We start from the raw sequence: 19,282 nt of genomic DNA on the forward strand, positions 1-19,282 counted from the left end.
AGAGAGGTGTGTATTGATTTCCTGTACTCAGAATACTTTTCCTTGGGCGCTCTTAAGGATAAGGAGATTTAAACACAACTTTTATGGAATCATTTTGGGGAAGAGCAAGCAATGAATATGAACCCCTCTCAATTTCACCAACTGCTCCGCTCCTCACAGCCTTTAGGGAAAGTTTTAATTTGGGTCAGAATGAAGGAATATATTTTTCAGACTCCTTCTGAATTGCCACTTGCGGCTCCATTTCCATGAGTGCCAGGATATTAGGCAAATTTCATGTGAAATGTTCAAAGTAATAGCCAGATAAGTTTAATGTGATTAAATATAATCAAGTTAAATATAGTTTAGCTAATAGGTGTTCAGGAAGGAAATGTATTGTTATGAACATGGGCCATTACAAAGTGATATGTTTTAAGAAAGTATTTTAAGGTTAAAATTTGAGTAAGCAGAGAGGAAAGGGAAGGGAAATTCAGGTTAACACAGAAGGAACAAAATCTTGTGGGGAAAAAAAAGTACAACACAGGTAAGAGGGCAAATGCTGCTTGGGTGGAAATGGTAGAATGAGGTCAGAAAGGTAGGATGTGACCAGTTTGGAAGCAGAGTGGCTGGATGCAGGGTGAAGCCTCTATTGATTCTTAAAGAGTGATCGCCACAGAAGCTGTCCCTGCAAATCAAGCACCAAGGGTCAGAAGTCACTTCTACACCCAACTGAGCGTTGTCTAGGAGAACATTCCCCTGCAGAGTCCCATGGTTCAGAAACCACTGCTATCTTTTGTGATCTCTGATGTACTCAGAGGTGCTTTCTGTTTCTATGTCTTTCAGCACACTCACCCGCTTCTGTCATTATAGAGGTGATCCTGAAGTACATCATGACTCACACCAACTTCACCCTCTTCCACCCTGCAGTTTTTGTCCTACTGGGCATCCCTGGGTTGGAGGCTTATCATGTTTGGCTGTCAATACCCTTCGGCCTCATGTATATCACTGCAGTTTTGGGCAACAGTATCCTGATAGCGGTCATCATCACTGAGCGTAACCTTCATGAGCCCATGTACTTCTTCCTCTGCATGCTGGCCATCACGGACATCCTGCTGTCCACCACTACTGTCCCCAAGGCCCTAGCCATCTTTTGGCTCCATGCTCATGACATTGCCTTTGATGCCTGTGTCACCCAAGTTTTCTTTGTCCACATGATGTTTGTGGGGGAGTCAGCCATCCTATTAGCCATGGCCTTTGACCGGTTTGTGGCCATCTGTATCCCCCTGCATTATAAGACAACGCTAACATGGCCTGTGGTGGGAAGAATTGCTGTGGCCATTGTTACCCGAAGTTTCTGCATCATCTTCCCAGTGATCTTCTTGCTGCATCGACTGCCTTTCTGCCGGACCAATATCATCCCGCACTCCTACTGTGAGCATATTGGAGTGGCCCGCTTGGCCTGTGCTGACATCACCATTAACATCTGGTACGGCTTCTCAGTGCCCATTGTCATGGTCATCTTGGACGTGATCCTCATCACGGTGTCATACTCACTGATCCTCCGAGCAGTGTTTCGTTTGCCCTCCCAGGATGCTCGGCACAAGGCCCTCAGCACCTGTGGTTCCCACCTCTGTGTCATCCTCATGTTTTATGTCCCCTCCTTCTTTACATTGTTGACCCACCGCTTTGGACGTAACATACCTCGACATGTCCATATCCTGTTAGCCAATCTTTATGTGGTGGTGCCCCCAATGCTCAACCCCATTGTCTATGGTGTAAAGACTAAGCAGATCCGGGACGGGGTAGTCCACCGGTTCTTTGATATTATGGCTTGGTGCTCTGCTTCCTCTCTGGGCTAATGGTTTCCTTTGACTCCTCACTCCCAGCTTTACCAAGGAAACTAGGTGTGAAGCACAGAGATTTCCTGGACTGAGAGAGCTTTTCCTTCCCTTCCTCTCTCTCTTCCTTTTTCTTCATCTTCCTCCTGGGTTTTTCAGACACTCCAAGCCTCCTATCTCTGTACATCTATTGAATCTTGTGCAGATCCCAAAATGTATGTACTGAGTTATTATGGACTTTTATTTGTACCACTACTTGACTGTAAAGTCTTTGAAATCAGAAGAGTGTGTGTCATTCATATTTGTATGCTCAGTACTTCACAAAATGCCTGGAACATAATAAATGTTTGAAAAATGGATGACAGCACATTTACCTCCTCAAAATTAAGAAGTGCATCTCTATTACGCACTGAATGATCAGCTAAATTAGTCCACAGACCCAGTGATTGCTAAACCGTCTCCTCGCAAAGGTAGTTTGGAGTCTTAGAGACAAATAAGCTGCTGACACAGCACAGTTCTTCTTACTTGTCACACCTTTGCCATATCTCAGAGACCAGGGAATAACAAGGGTGGAGGAAACAGGGTACTCTTGATATTCTCTTATACTTGGCTTCTGACTAACCTCAATATTAGGAATTATAGCTCATTGTTCCTGGCCAGGTTGGCAAAACTGGAGTAGTTTCTTGAAGTTACCGATGTTGACTCTAATTCTTTCATGCTTTTTCAGAAAAGGCATTTTCTGAAATACTCATTTCCTCAACCACATTACTCATTTCCTCAACCACAGACTGTGCTAATGGGTCCCCCATCTCTCTCTCCTTCCTAGAATTCTCATTTGAGTTTCAGATACATAAAAATCCACCTATCAACTGGGTATCATCTCCAGGATATAGAACTACCACTCATGGTAGCTTTTCTTATCATTCCTTTTCTTAGAAACTAGATTATGATAATTGTATCAACTTCATTGAGCTGGAAACCCTGGGGAGTTACTCAGCTTCTTCCTCTCTAGCCTGCTCCCCAAGAATTGGTTGTTACTGATATTGATTCTACTACTAAATAGATATCTGGGAAGTTTTTGGAGTTGTATCATGATTCCAGTCCTGTCCCCATCATTTTCCAGCTGTGTGAACTTGTGAAATTTATTCAATGTTTTTAGTCCCCAGTTTTTAAGTCTGTAAAATGAGAGTAGAAAGAGAAACTTGTGGGGTTCTTGAGAAGATTAAATGAAATAAACCATATATACAGCACTTATTTTTAGGTCATAGTAATAAGTATCTGAGAAATAGTTCACTAAGGCTATCAGTATTGTTAGGTTTCTTTTTAACACTGTTTCTATCCATTACTTATATCCCTTATCATCTTTAACATTAGATATTGCATTAGTTTTTAAATTGATTTCAATGTTTTTAATCTTTTACACTGTAACCTAAACTATAAATTGACCCAAAGTTAAGCATTCTAAAAAGCATGGCCAATCATACTACTTTATGTCAAATACAGTCTTCATTACTTATAGATGTGTTTTCCACAGAATATTCTGTAGAAATAATAGGTATCATAATGGATGTTTTATAGAAAATTTTCATAGTCAAATAAGCATGAAAACTGCTGACACCGTGAGTCATGCACATGGCTATCCAAGAGAGGGCTAGAGTTTTCAGCCTTTCCCACACATTTGTGACCATAGATATTTGTATCCATGTTTATATAACTTCTTGTTAGCACATCAATTTACACTGGTAAAGTAACCTAGTGTTTGATCAGCCATAATTTGGAAGTCATAGGACCACAGAGTAAGCTAGCCCTGATTGACTTTTCTATCATTACCTCAAAACACATCACCATGTAGTCGTACATTAATACATAATATAGTAATATTAATGATAATAATAATTATAACAAAGCTAATGTTTAGTAGGAGATCATTGTATGCTAGGAACCATGTTAAGTGCTCTGCTGCATTAAATCATTTAATCCTCAGACAACCTCATGAGATAGTACTGTTGCTACCTCTGTTTTATACATGGGGCACTAAAAGCTCAGCTAGGATAAATAATCAAGATCGCACAGCTGGCAGATGGTAGAGCCCTAATGTTAACTCCTCTTTGAAGTCTTTGCCAATCTCCCCCAACTCAGAGGTGATCATCTTGTTCTCTGGGTCTCACAGCAATGATATTTATGGTTTCAGCTCATTATTAATCACTCTATGAAACCACGAGAACTTGAGTTCTGTGAGGACAGAGAATTTGTCTCATTCATTACTATGGTTATTGAATCTGGCATAGAGGTCAATGTGTATATTAATGGATTGATTGATTTAAAATGTTGGTGAGGTCTTTGACCTTTGGACATTTCATTGTTAAGTAGTATCTAATTTTTTGACTGAGAATCATTTGGACACATACACACACACACTGCTTAGCTCCTCCTGACCTACTATTTCTTCTATATACCCACAGGTTTCTATGTTCACTGAGATTCAGTAATATAGGCAGAGCTTTAACATTCTGTGTACTGACTAGCAGCAATTAGTGTCCACTAGTCCATGCTGTGTCTGTATGTTAGCCAGAGAAATGGAATTGTTAGCAGGTGGAGTTTGGACAGACTGCTGTAGCTAGGAATTGATTACCCACCCTCTCTGGTCAGTGACCTCTGGAGACTAGTTCGAAGGGGATCTGCTTTGGCCAATTAAATGAGATGCTCCCTGAAGACTTAGTAGGGTAGAAATTCTTTCCTTGCCTAAGGGATTCCTGCAGCTGAGGTATAAATACTGTCCTATTTCACTCCACAGTCTGCCTCTGGCATCTCCTTTCATGTGTTGGGGAAGCATGCGTGAAACTGGGGTAAGTTTTTTGAGAAGGGAATAAATGTTTGTCTCATGGGATTTTTAGGTTTTCCTGGAATAAAATCCAATAAACTGTTGATCCAGACACTGTCTTCTCAGGCCCTCTGTATAAAGTAGTATAAATATACACTGTTCAGAAGTGTGTATATCTTGACATATTGAACTGCTGCAGACATTTTTGCTACATGGTGCTGGGACTACAGCTAATTCCGCCACCTCCGCCCCCCTCCCCAGAATATTACAGAGGTATAAAAAATAGGGGAACATTGAAAAGCATGTATAGTAAAACTCACAACTTAGTGTAAGTTGAAATATTTATGTGAAAACTAGAATGTTACAGTTTTACTGGTTTTAACTGTAGCCTACCAGACTCCTCTGTCCCTGGAGTTCTCCAGACAAGAATACTGGAGTGTATCCATTCCCTTCTCCAGGGGATCATCCCAACTCAGGATTTGAACCTGGGTCTCCTGCATTACAGGCAGACTCTTTACCATCTGAACCACCAGGGAAGCCCACAATAGAAGAAACTCAAATAATATTTTTCAAAATAAAATTGTGGAAACATTTAACCATTAAAACCACAGAAAACATGTACAGGTGGTCCTGAAAAGCACACAGTTTGTACTGCACAGGTCCACTCATATGCAGATTTTTTTTCAACAGTAAATACTGCAATACAAAACCATCCATGGTTGGTTGAATCCACGGATGTTGTTTAGTTGCTAAGTTGTGTCTGACTCTTTTGCGACCCCATGGACTATAGCCCCTCAAGCTCCTCTGCCAATGGGATTCTCCAGGCAAGAATGCTGGAGCGGGTTACCATTTCCTTCTCCAATAGGGAGGGTCCACTGTAAAGTTACATACAGATTTTCTACTATTTGGTAGGTTGGTGCATCTAATGCTTGCATTGTTCAAAGGTCAACTCTATGTAGGGACTCCCATTTTTCTTTTGTCTTGGGTTCCAGTGTGGTTCAGTACAGCGTTATCAGTCTGATCTTTATTTAAAATTCTGCTATTTTGTTCATTGTGATAGTTCATATAATTTTGATTAAAAAAATTAAAGTCATGGGTTCTGAATTGCTTAATTACAGAAAAGTCATGAGATTCTGAATCAAAGTGCTTATCTTTAAAACACTTGCAGACTTTATACTGTGCTGGCTGAGGCCAAATGTCAATGTTTCTACACAATTATTGGTGGGAGGAGAACACCACCCAGTCCATCCTGGTGTTGCAAGAAGCCCTTCTCAGGGTACAGTTCTTAGATGCACAAAGACAGGCTTGGTACTAAAACTGAAGACCTCATGTGCTTGAGAATCTTCACAGCTTCTATTGGTCATAGTTCCTTTTTAGGAATAAAGGAAAATTCTCCCACTTTTGAGCCATTCTTTTATGCCATTCTATGAAATTTCAAGTAACTTGAGGGCTTCCCAGAGCTTCTCTGGAAGCTCAGACAGTAGAGAATCTGCCTGCAATGAGGGAGACCTGGGTTTAATCCCTGGGTCAGGAAGACCCACTCCAGTATTCTTGCCTGGGGAATTCCATTGACAGAGGAGCCTGGCAGGCTGCAGTCCATGGGGTCACAGAAGGGTCATATACAAATGAGTGATTTTCACTTTCACTTTTCACTTTACGTCAATTCTACGAAATTGTATGTAACTTTATAAATATTTTTAATGATATAGTTTTGTAAATATTTAATGTTCTGCTAATTTGATTTTGAATGTAAGTGTCAAGCAGTCTCTTTTGGGTGTTTTTATATTTTATTAGACGTGGTGATAAAGGAAAAATTGTACGTTTCTAGAATGTTTTTATGAGTAAATTTAATGTACTAAAATAAAAATTAAAAAAGATTGTATTAAAGTATTTATCTAGCTTACTGATTTTTGGCTACCCTTTTAAATTTTGCACCCAAGGTAAGTGCCTCCACTTGCCATTTCCTTCTCCAATAGGGAGGGTCCACTGTAAAGTTACATACAGATTTTCTACCATTTGGTAGGTTAGTGCACCTAATGCCTGCATTGTTCGAAGGTCAGCTCTACATAGGGGCTCCCATTTTTCCTTTTGTCTTGGGTTCCGGTGTGGCTCAGTGCACCTTACTTGTACTGAACCTCACCTTAATCCTGGCCCTAGGAGAGTCAACATCTGGAGGGCAAAGCAGAGAGTCATAAAGAAATGGAACCCTGGATGATGTCTTGAATCTTTATAAATATGATACTAGAAACATATTTTTCAATTTCAGGAACAGACATTTCCTTTTGTGCTTGCTCAAGCCAAACTGGGGTTTGATTTTATCTTAATTATAGTGTAAAGTGTGTTATTAATAAATGCAATAAAAAAATCTTATGCATTTTAATCTTCAATTTGCTTTTTCACTTAACTATATGCATGGTTAATTTTTGTTGTTCAGTCACTAAGTTGTGTATGACTCTTTTTGTGATCCCGTGGACTGAAGCATGCCAGGCTTCCCTATCCTTCACTATCTCCTGAAGTTTATACAAACTCATGTGCATTGAGTCTGTGATGCTATCTAAATATCTCATCCTCTGTTGCCCCCTTCTCCTCCTGCCCTCTATCTTTTTCAGCATCAGGATTTTTTTTTTTTTTTTTTAAATGAGTCAGCTCTTTGCATCAAGTTGCCAAAGTACTGGACCTTCAGCTTCAGCATCAGTCCTTCCAAAGAATATTCAGGATTAATTTTGTTTAGGATGGACTTGTTTGATCTCCTTGTAGTCCAAGGGATTCTCAAGAATCTTCTTTAGCACCACAATTTGAAAGCATCAATTCTACTCCTTTTCAAAAAGTGGAAACAAGACATTTCACTGTAGCAAGTGTACCATTATTTATTTATTGTCCTATTGATGAACATGGAAGTTGTAAAATTTTTTTTACTATTGCCACAGTGTAGCAATTAATATTCCTATAGATATATCTATAGGTTTTCATGTGGTATCACCAGCACTGGGGTCTGATCATTTATTTTTATGTTGTCCAATTGATATAAAACTATTGAATTTTAATATGATACTGATTTTCATTTCTTTACCTTTGAACATTTGTTCATATATATACTGGCCATTTGTTTTTCTTGTAGTGTGAATTGCCTGTTTTTATTCTTTGCACATTTCCTATTTTTTCTTATTCATTTATGCCAACTTTTAGTATTCATGGGTTTCCCTGGTGGCTCAGATGGTAAAGAATATGCCTCCAATGTAGGAGATCTGGGTTTGATCTCTGGGTCAGGAAGATCACCTGGAGAAGGAAATGACAACCCACTCCAGAATTCATGCCTTGGAAATCCCATGGACAGAGTATCCTGGCAGACTTCAGTTCGTGGGTTCACAAAGAGTTGGACACAACTGAACGACTAGCACTTTGGTATTTAAACATGTTAACTTTTAGTATATTACATGCTTTGCAACTTTTTTCCCTAGGATTTTTATTTTTGTTTGACTATATTTTTACATAATTAAATTGTTCAATTGTTACTGCTTGTGAAATACGATTTTATTATCTCAGGAAGAACTTTCCAACCTCCCAAACATTTTCTTCTAATTTTTCTCTTAATATCTTAATTTTAATTTTTAACATTTTTGTAGTTTTTAAAACAAGTGCATCTTTAATTTATTTGGAGTTTCTATTTTTTACTGAGATGGGAACTGATTTTATTTCCTTAACAACAATAACGTAGCCCAACAGCCCAATACCATTAAATGAGTAGGTCTTCCTTTCTTTACTAAGTTAAAATGCTACTTTATCATCTTCCCTCCACTCCCTTTGGCTTCTCCTGTGTGCAAGATTTTAGTTCCCTGACCAGGGATAGAACACGTTCCCCCTGCAGTGGAAGGGTGGAGTTTTAACCATTTGACCACCAGAAAGTTCCAACTTTATCACTTTTTAAATTCCAAATATAGGCATTTCTTTTTAAGCAGTCTTTTTATTAAGCGGTACTCATTCAGTCAATAACAGTAACTAGTGTTTAGTTTTTCTATGCCAGGCACTATATTAGGCAGTTTACTGAAAGTATTTAATTTAATCCTTGCAAAATAAGAATGAATAGTTCATTTCACAGATAAGGCTACATTTTTGAGATGTGAAAAACTTGCTCTTTGTTAATCAGAAAGTTGGGGAAAAAAATCAGAATCTGAACTTGAGGAAGGCTTTCCAGATGATAAATATTTAAACTTTGCTTGAGAAAAGCTATAAAGATTCGAAAACTCAGATTTTGTGTGAGAATGGATTATGGTCTAATTCAGCTGTGCTAGAAGGCACTGGCGTCCCACTCCGGTACTCTTGCCTGGAGACTCCCCGTGGATGGAGGAGCCTGGCGGGCTGCAGCCCAAGAGGTCGCGAAGAGTCGGACGTGACTTCACTTCACTTTTCACTTTCATGCATTGGAGAAGGAAATGGCAACCCACTCCAGTGTTCTTGCCTGGAGAATCCCAGAGATGGGGGAGCCTGGTGGGCTGCCGTCTATGGGGTCGCGCAGAGTCGGACATGACTGACGTGGCTTAGCAGCAGCAGCAGAGTGCCTAAAGGGGACTGAAGCTAGAGAAGAGAGTAACAGTGGGATTGTGGAAGGCTTTGCATGCTAATCGTTATATAGCTTTTCACAAAAATGGGCCCAAAGGCGAAGAAGGAAGCCTCTGCCCCTCCCAAAACTGAAGCCAAAGCAAAGGCTTTGAAGGCCAAGAAAGCAGTACTGAAAGGAGTCCACAGCACACACACACACACACACACACACACACACACACACACACACACACACACAAGATCCAGACATCACCCATTTTCTGATGACCCAAAACACTGAGGCTCTGGAGGCAGCCTCAGAAAAACATCTGTAAGGAGAAGCAAGCTTGATCACTATGACATCAAGTTCTCTCTCACTACTGAGTCATGAAGAAGATATAGATCCACCTGCAGTGTGGGAGACCTGAGTTCAATGTCTGCATTGGGAAGATCCCCTGGAGAAGGGAATGGCTACCCACTCTAGTCTCTAGTATTCTGTCCTGGAGAATTCCATGGGCTGTATAGTCCATGGGGTTACAAAGAGTCATACACAACTAAGTGACTTTCACTTTCACTTTCATATATATATATACACACATACATATACTTATATGTATATGTGACTTCCCTGCTGGCTCAGATGGTAAAGGGTCTGTCTACAATGCGTGAGACCTAGGTTCAATCCTTGGGTTGGGAAGACCCTTTGGAGAAGGAAATGGCAATCCACTCCAGTACTATTGCCTGGAAAATCCCATGGACAGAGGAGCCTGGTAGGCTACAGTCCATGGGGTCGCAAAGAGTCGGACACGACTGAGCGACTTGACATTCACATTCACATATGTATATGCATGTGTATATAATTATGTAAGGGTTATAATAGGAAACATAGAAAGATTTTTTGTTTTGTTTTGAGCATACCACCCAGGCTGCAGTACAGCTGATGGCTGTGGAGAGGTTGAGGTTGGAAAGCTAGGAGAGGAGGAGACTAGACTACTTATGAAGCTATCGCAACAGAATGGGTGAAGGATGGCCAAAGCCTGAGTAGAAGCATGTAAGTGAGAATGGTAAGTTACATCTATATTCTAGACATTTCTGAGTTGTGATCAGGAACCTATGTCTATATTTATGTTTGCAGTGCTAGGCTAGAAAGTGAAAGCCTAACATTATATATGCTAAGTCAAGGCATTAGTGATTGATTTCATTATCTAACATTCAACTTTAGTGAAAATTATGGCTGCTTCTGCTCAATGACTCCTAATTTCTGTGGTCTTCATGGAGAGACTCCAAAAGCAGGCATGTTTGGTGCTAACCTCACCACCTTCCACTTCACTGCGTTTGTCCTACTTGGCATACCAGGACTGGAGAACTACCACACCTGGCTCTCCATCCCCTTCTGCCTGATGTACATGACTGCAGTCTTGGGGAATGGAGCCCTCATCCTTGTCGTCCTCAATGAATGCACTCTCCATCAACCTATGTATGTCTTCCTATCCATGCTGGCTGGCACTGACATCCTGCTGTCCACCACCACTGTGCCCAAGGCTCTTGCTATCTTCTGGTTCCATGCTGGGAACATTGCCTTTGATGCCTGCATCACTCAGATGTTTCTCATCCACTTTGCCTTTGTAACTGAGTCAGGAATCCTTCTGGCCACGGCATTTCACTGCTACATGGCCATTTGTACTCCTTTGAGGTACACAGCCATCTTAACTCCTCAGTTCAGTTCAGTTGCTCAGTCGTGTCTGACTCTTTGCGACCCCATGGACTGCAGCACGTCAGGCTTCCCTGTCCATCACCAACTCCCAGAGCTTGCTCAAACTCATTTCCATTGAGTCAGTGACGCCATCCAACCATCTCATCTCAACTCTTACAGTGATCATAAAAATGACCCTGGCAATCTGGGGACGGAACCCTGGGGCCATTTTCCCTATCATATTCTTGCTGAAGAGGCTGCCATACTGTTGAACCAACGTCATCCCCCACTCATACTGTGAACTCATTGGGGTAGCCAAACTGGCCTGTGCTGGCATCACCGTCAACATCGGGTATGGTTTCTCAGTGCCAGTGGCATCAGTTTTGGTAGATGTTGTGCTCATTGGTATTTCCTACACTTTGATCCTCCAAGCCATGTTTAGACTTCCTTCCCAGGATGCCTGGCACAAGGCTGTCAATACTTGTGGTTCCCACAGTGGATTTATTCTCCTCTTTTTCATCCCATCCTTTTTCACTTTCCTGACCTATCACTTTAGCAAGAATATTCTGCCCCCCCCTCAATATCCATATCCTTCTGGCAAATCTTTATGTATTAATTCCCCCCATGCTTAATCCCATCATCTATGGAGCAAAGACCAAGAAAATCAGGGACAGTGTGGTTTACATGCTATCTATTGTGGGGAAGTCTTGACAAAGCTCATGGCTCCTTTACAGTTTTGAAAGCAACAGGAAAAAAGAGAACTTACCAAGTTCCCAAATTTAGATGCTATAGTGTATTGCAGAAGAATGCACACGGGCTCTGGAATAAAAATGCATCTGGATTAAAATCCTGGCTCCCGTACTTTCTGAATTTTTGACCATGGGTAGAGTCTCACTTTTTGGAAATTTAGTCCTAACCTGTGAAATGAAATGTTGTGCCTAGGCTCTAAGGCTTAAATTAAATCTGTTAACTTAAATTAGCTTAAATTAAATTGTAAACAACATGGTACGTTGCTTATCATTTAGTGGACTCTCAATGTTAGCTATAGTTTTAACTTGAAGTTTGTTGCCTGAGGAAGATGTTTTAGATTTCATATATATGAGGTTTCCAGTGTTTCCAGAGGCTCCTCTGCCTCCTGCTTACCTTCCAAGAACATCATCACCTCCAGCACCACTGCCATCATAACCACAAGTTTATTTTACAAATAAAATTATGTAATGAATATAAAAGAGTGTTTTAAAAATTACACTGTTGGGATATGGAGGTTCCTTTAAAAACTAAGAATACAGCTACCATACAACCCTGTAATCTGACTCCTAGGCATATATCTACAGAAAAACATGATTTGAAAGGATACATGCAGCCTCATGTTCATTGCAGCACTGCTTACCATAGCCAAGACGTGGAAACAACCTAAATGTCCATTGACCACAGAATGAAATATGAATAAATATGAAATATGAAGCATTAGAGTGAAAGAGGGCTTCCCTGGTGGTGCAGAGGTTAAAGCGTCTGCCTGCAATGTGGGAGACCTGGGTTCCATCCCTGAGTCGGGAAGATCCCCTGGAGAAGGAAATGGCAACCCACTCCAGTATTCTTGCCTGGAGAATCCCATGGACGGAGGAGCCTGGTGGACTACAGTCCACGGGGCGCAAAGAGTCGGACATGACTGAGCGACTTCACTTCACTTCACTTCACTTCAGAGTGAAAGAAGTCAGACACAAAGACACATACTATAAAGCTTACATGTGGAATCTAAATAAACCAAACTCACAGGAACAATGGAATTGTGATTACCAGTGTCTAGGAAGTGGGAGAAATGGAAAAATGTTGGTTGAAGTCTACAAACTTACAGTCTTAAGACAATTAAGTTCTGGGGATCTAATGTACAATATGATAATTATAGCTAATAATGCTGTATAATACACTTGAGAACTGCTTAGAGAGTAGATCTTAAATATTCTTATCACACACACAAAATGATAATCATATGATGGGGTAGAGGTGTTAGTGATACTATGGTGGTGATCATTTTGAAATATATGAAAGTATCAAGTCAGCATATTGTACATTTTAAACTTACACATGTTACATGTCAACTAAAGCAACAGTTAGAACTGGACATGGAACAACAGACTGGTTCCAAATAGGAAAAGGAGTACGTCAAGGCTGTATATTGTCACCCTGCTTATTTAACTTATATGCAGAGTACATCATGAGAAATGCTGGGTTGGAAGAAGCACAAGCTGGAATCAAGATTGCTGGGAGAAATATCAATGACCTCAGATATGCAGATGACACCACCCTGATGGCAGAAAGCGAAGAGGAACTAAAAAGCCTCTTGATGAAAGTGAAAGAGGAGAGTGAAAAAGTTGGCTTAAAGCTCAGCATTCAGAAAATGAAGATCATGGCATCTGGTCCCATCATTTCATGGTAAATAGATGGGGAAACAGTGAAAACAGTGTCAGACTTTATGTTTCTGGGCTCCAAAATCACTGCAGATGGTGACTGCAGCCATGAAATTAAAAGATGCTTACTCCTTGGAAGGAAATTATGACCAACCTAGATAGCATATTGAAAAACAGACATTACTTTGCCAACGAAAGTCTGTCTAGTCAAGGCTGTGGTTTTTCCAGTAGTCATGTATGGATGTGAGAGTTGGACTGTGAAGAAACTTAGCACCGAAGAATTGATGCTTTTGAACTGTGGTGTTGGAGAAGACTCTTGAGAGTCCCTTGGACTGCAAGGAGGTCCAACCAGTCCATTCTGAAGGGGATCAGCCCTGGGATTTCTTTGGAAGGAATGATGCTAAAGCTGAAACTCCAGTACTTTGTCCACCTCATGCGAAGAGTTGACTCATTGGAAAAGACTTTGATGCTGGGAGGGATTGGGGGCAGGAGGAGAAGGGGACGACAGAGGATGAGATGGCTGGATGGCATCACTGACCTGATGGATGTGAGTTTGAGTGAACTTCGGAGTTGGTGTTGAACAGGGAGGCCTGGCGTGCTGCAATTCATGGGGTCACAAAGAGTCAGACACAACTGAGCGACTGAACTGAAGCCTGGAAAAAAACACTTGGAGGATAGGTATCAGTAGTCATTCAGCTGACAATATTATCATTTTTTCCTTTTCTGTGTGAATGGCAAGTAATGTTTTATTGTGTCAAATAAATTTGAAGTTGCATGCTTACTAATATAGTCACTGATTTTCATAATTTTTGAATAATGAAAAGCAGATTTAACTTAACAGGATTTAATGAAGATAAATGAGATTGTGTTTGGGGCAATTCTTAAGCTGCCAAGTACTCTATATAGAGTATTAAAATTATTCTTATGCCCCTCCAGATGGATACTTGAAAGCAATTGGGTTAATCTGGAAGCCTCGTCAGTGATTACTTCTCTTCTCCTCCTACACTTTGGAGTCTGAGATTGCTGATCATTGGTGGAAGAGTCAGCATGACTTGTTGGAAAAGAGTTCAACTTCTCTTTACACAACTATCTTTAAACACAGCTCTCAAGTCTACCCATCCTGGTTTAAGGGCTGATTACTTGAGGTTTTCTGCTTTCATGTCCTGCTCTACATTAAACTACATATTCTGAGTGGTCACCTAATGATTCCTACCACTGCTCCACAGCAGTGGAGAATCTGTCTTCCAAGGAGCTGATGCTACCCATGTGTGAATTAATCCACAAGCCTCATGAAGCCTGTCCTCAGTACATAGTCCAGAATTTTTTTTTTATGTATATATCAAGAAAGACACTAAATCTATTGTCCTTTGAGTCATTCACATAGAATTTATTAGGCAGTGCTGGAGTTCAGAGTTCTGTGCTAGACACTGACTTTTACCCAGGTTTGCTGGAGAGAGAAAAACAGTAAAAATTCATTTAGAACCCCCCACCCCTCGCACCAAAGGCACTTGGAATTATTTGCCCAAGATTTGAATTTTATTGCAAAAATTTAAAATATTACTCCTTTATGGACTGTACGTGCTTCCCTGGTAGCTCAGCTGGTAAAGAATCTGCCTGTAATTCAGGAGACCCAGGTTCGATCCCTGGGTGGGAAAGATCCCCTGGAGAAGGAATGGCTACCCACTCCCGTATTCTTGCATGGAAAACCTCATGGACAGAGAAGCCTGGAAGGATGCACATTCAGTGTACATTTTCTTCTATTCTCTTTCAACTTCATCAACATCCCAGTTATAGATGGTAATAGGGTTGTTCCCAGTGTACAAACGAGAGAAAAAAGAGGGAGGTTAGATAAATTGCAAAGACACTGTTCTGTGTTTTGCATTGCAGTTAATCAAGATAGAACAGAGGTTGTAAGTAAAACTGGAGTTTACTCCAATAGTAAGCAAAATTGGAGCTTACTATCTTACCAGATTGAAGAAAGACTAAGAAACTAAGAAGGGTAAGGATATGAAGTCTAGTCAAGGATATGGTTTTTCCCCAGTGGTCATGTATGGATGTGACTATAAAGAAAGCTGAGCGGAGAAGAAGTGATGCTTTTGAACTGTGTTGTTGGAGAAGACTCTTGAGAGTCCCTTGGACTGCAAGGAGATCCAACCAGTCCATCCTAAAGGAGACCAGTCCTGGGTGTTCATTGGAAGGACTGATGTTGAAGCTGAAACTCCAATACTTTGGCCACCTGATGTGAAGAGCTGACTCATTTGAAATGACCCTGATGCTGGGAAAGATGGAGGGGCAGGAGAAAAAAGGGATGACAGAGGATGAGATGGTTGGATGGTATCACCGACTCAATGGACATGAGTTTGGGTAAACCCCGGGAGTTGGTGATGGACGGGGAGGCCTGGTGTGGTGTGGTTCATGGGGTTGCAAAGTGTCGGACATGACTGAGCGACTGAACTGAATTAAACTGAAGGATATGAAGTATGGGAACTAACCCTCTCCATTTGTCATCTGTTTTTTATCTGTGTGGCAAAACACTTGAAACAAATATTGTAAATCAACTATAGTTTAATTAAAAAAAATTCATGACAAAAAGATGCAGATAGGTCTAGACTCTGTTGAGATCATCTTCATCCACTCATCAGGGAAGGTTATATTATATTAAACTACAAAATGAAGACATTTTGGGGCAGGTGGTCTCATTACCTTTCTTCCAGGAAGCTTTGTGTTTTCAATACAAATTGGCTCCATATATGGTGAGGGAGGTCAGCCTTTGTCAAGCCACAGAAGAATTTGTTACATTCTTGCCATACACAATCGTTTTTTTACTACGCTGAATGAAAATCTGTGGCTTTCACTGTTAGACAAGCATTTGGCAACATTAAAAAAAATAATTGCTTAATTCATGTGCTATAAATTTACCCTTTAAAGCATACAGTTCAATAGTTTTTAGTATATTCACAGTTGTGCAGCTATCACCCACTATCTAATTCCAGAACACTTTTATCTTCACAAAAAGGAATCTGTTACCCATTAGCAATTACCATCATTCCCCCAGCATCCCAGCCACCAACAGACACTAGCCTGCTTTCTGTCTCTATGGCTTTGTCTATTAAGCACATTTCATATATATGGAATTATACAATATATGACCTTTTATGTCTGGCTCTTTTAATTAGCATAGTGGTTTTTTTTTTATTTTTTATTTTACTTTACAATACTGTATTGGTTTTGCCATACATTGACATGAATCCACCACGGGTGTACATGAATTCCCAATCCTGAACCCCCCTCCCACCTCTCTCCCTTATCTTCTCTCTGGGTCATCCCAGTGCACCAGCCCCAAGCATCCTGTATCCTGTATCACACGTAGACTGGCAATTTGTTTCTTACATGATAGTATACGTGTTTCAATGCCATTCTCCCAAATCATCCCACCCTCTCTCTCTCCCACAGAGTCCAAAAGTCTGTTCTATACATCTTTGTCTCTTTTGCTGTCTCGCATACAGGGTCATCATTACCATCTTTCTAAATTCCATATATATGTGTTAGTATACTGTATTGGTGTTTTTCTTTCTGGCTTACTTCACTCTGTATAATCGGCTCCAGTTTCATCCACCTCATTAGAACGGGTTCAAATGTATTCTTTTTAATGGCTGAGTAATACTCCATTGTGTATATGTACCACAGCTTTCTTATCCATTCGTCTACTGATGGACATCTAGGTTGCTTCCATGTCCTGGCTATTATAAACAGTAGCATAGTGTTTTTAAGGTTCATAAGTGTTGTATCATGTAACATAGTGTCAGTACTTCATTCTTTTTTGTTGCTGAATAATATTTCAATATATGGATATGCCTTGTTTTGTTTATCCATTCATCAACTGATGGGCATTTCAGTTATATTCCATATGTGCAACTTTTAAATATAAATTCTTCTTATTGAAAACAATATGTATAGTTCTACTTAGGCAGGAACTACCTCTTGTATTTATTTTCATTTATATTATTAAAAAAACCATTTATTTATTTGGCTGCATCAGTTCTTAGGATTTTTCATTGTGCACAGGCTCTCTAGTTGTGCCTGACCCTGTGATAGCTGAGAAGTTTTTCTTTGCATAGTCCTCTGGCTGGATGGCCTCACCATTTTCAACAAGGACTGTTAGAGCTTGGCCTCATTTCCCTGGTCTTGTTCCAGATACAGCTTTTAACCCTTGCACAAGTGAAGAGACTAATGAAAGATAAAGACAGGCAAGTTGAGAAATCCAAGGATAGTGAGCCAGAGTATAGTCCAGGACAGAATCCTAGCGGGGTGGGCTGCCTCCCTTATTCCCCTCCCAGTGTCTTGGTATTGGCTGATTTCCTTACTACTGCAGAGGTACCGTGAAGCACCGTGAAGCTGTCATCAGGTTGGTGTGTCCTTCAGGGCTGCTTCCGCCCATGGCTGCTGCTGCCTCTGTTTAGATGTTTGTGGCTCAGTGCAAATCTATCCCCCTCCCTACCACTCCTGGGGTTTGGGGTCTATATCACGGCTGTGAAATGACCTGATCTTGCACTGAGCCTCCCTGGCTCCCTGCTTGAGTCAGGTTATTGTTTTACTCCAGCAAGAGGGACCCTTGGTGACTTTGGGGGTTTATCTTGGTTATCTGTGAACCATCCCTTTCAAACCTAATCTTGGGAGGCAGTACCACCAGATGAACAGTTCTGCCAGGGTGAATTGTAGGTATAAGCTGTGTTCTCAGGAATTTCCTGGCTGTCCAGAAGTTAGGGATCTGAGCGTCCACCTCAAGGGGCATAGGTTTGATCCTAAGGTCCTGTATGGCTGGAAAAAAAAAAAGATGTGTTCTCCCTTCTATCCACAGTTGGGTTTCTCCCCACTCATTCTAGCAAGTAAAGTCAGTTTTGTTATAATGTGACACATGTTACATTATAAAGTCTTAAAAATCACCATGCTATGCAAATCCCACATGAAATCCATAGGACTTATGGAAGAATGGAGTTAGGAGCACAGTATGCAAAAACTTTGTCAATGGCATGTAAAAAAAAGAGAGAGAAAAGATATAAACAGTACCAGAGTTTTACACATGTTAAATGATTAAGAACAATACAAATACTACAAAGAATACAATACTTTGAAAAAGACATGGAGTTTGTGGAAGTAGGTAAACAGATTGCAGCTTGTGAGTTATTTTGAAGTGGTATAAATAACTACCTGAAATCAAATGGAAAGTTGTGAAGTGAATGGAGGTAGCTGGTAGATATTTGGAGTGTGTGCTGAGTGTGTGTGTTTTGTGTACTTCTAATGTAGTTTGTTTTCAGCTTGATGCAGCTTTCTCCATTCAACCTGTGTTACTAGAGTACAAAATTGCCCAAGGGCAAATGTGAAATTCAGTTATGCTCAAATTGTTTCAAAACGTATCATTGGTTTTGGGACATATTTGTATGTTCAAACCAAGTGACACAGCAGAACTGAAAGTATGTAATCACTTTCTCCTCTGTCAACAGACTTCCTCTCTCCCATATCATGCACCTCAGTAAATGACTGTCAACTTAAAACAACTCTGTTCCACATATTTATCCCTAGGTCTTTCCGTGGGACTTTCCAGTCTCATTTCTCTATCCTCAGGATCTGCCTATTATCTTCTAAGCTGCAGTGCACATGGGGGTACAGGTTTCTTTTCAAATTAGTATTTTTATTCTTCTTTGGATAAATACTAAGAGTGGACTTGTTGGATGATACATTTGTTCTATTTTTAATTTTTTGAGGAAACCCATACTGTTTTCCATAATGGCTGGACAAACTTTCATTTCCGCCAACAGTATACAGGTATCCCCTTTTCTCCACATTCTTGGCAAAACTTAACTATTTCTCAAATTACTTACAAGTGAAAGTCACGCAGTCGTGTCTGACTCTTTGAGACCCCATGGACTATATAGTCCATGGAATTCTCCAGGCTAGGATACTGGCGTGGGTAGCCTTTCCCTTCTCCAGAGGATCATCCCAATGCAGAAAT

General features: G+C 40.5%; 1 protein-coding gene and 1 pseudogene across 1 annotated transcript; both read left to right on the forward strand.

The window, feature by feature from the left end:
• The first annotated feature begins 866 nt into the window (after positions 1-866).
• OR52B2 (olfactory receptor family 52 subfamily B member 2) lies at positions 867-1,835 on the forward strand. Its single transcript, XM_068989100.1, has one exon. The coding sequence runs from the start codon at positions 867-869 to the stop codon at positions 1,833-1,835; it is 969 nt and encodes a 322-aa protein (XP_068845201.1).
• Positions 1,836-10,466: 8,631 nt separating this feature from the next.
• LOC138092132 (olfactory receptor 52B2-like) lies at positions 10,467-11,575 on the forward strand (annotated as a pseudogene).
• Positions 11,576-19,282: the final 7,707 nt, after the last annotated feature.

Source organism: Capricornis sumatraensis, chromosome 16 (assembly GCF_032405125.1).
Source record: "Capricornis sumatraensis isolate serow.1 chromosome 16, serow.2, whole genome shotgun sequence".
Taxonomy (NCBI): domain Eukaryota; kingdom Metazoa; phylum Chordata; class Mammalia; order Artiodactyla; family Bovidae; genus Capricornis; species Capricornis sumatraensis.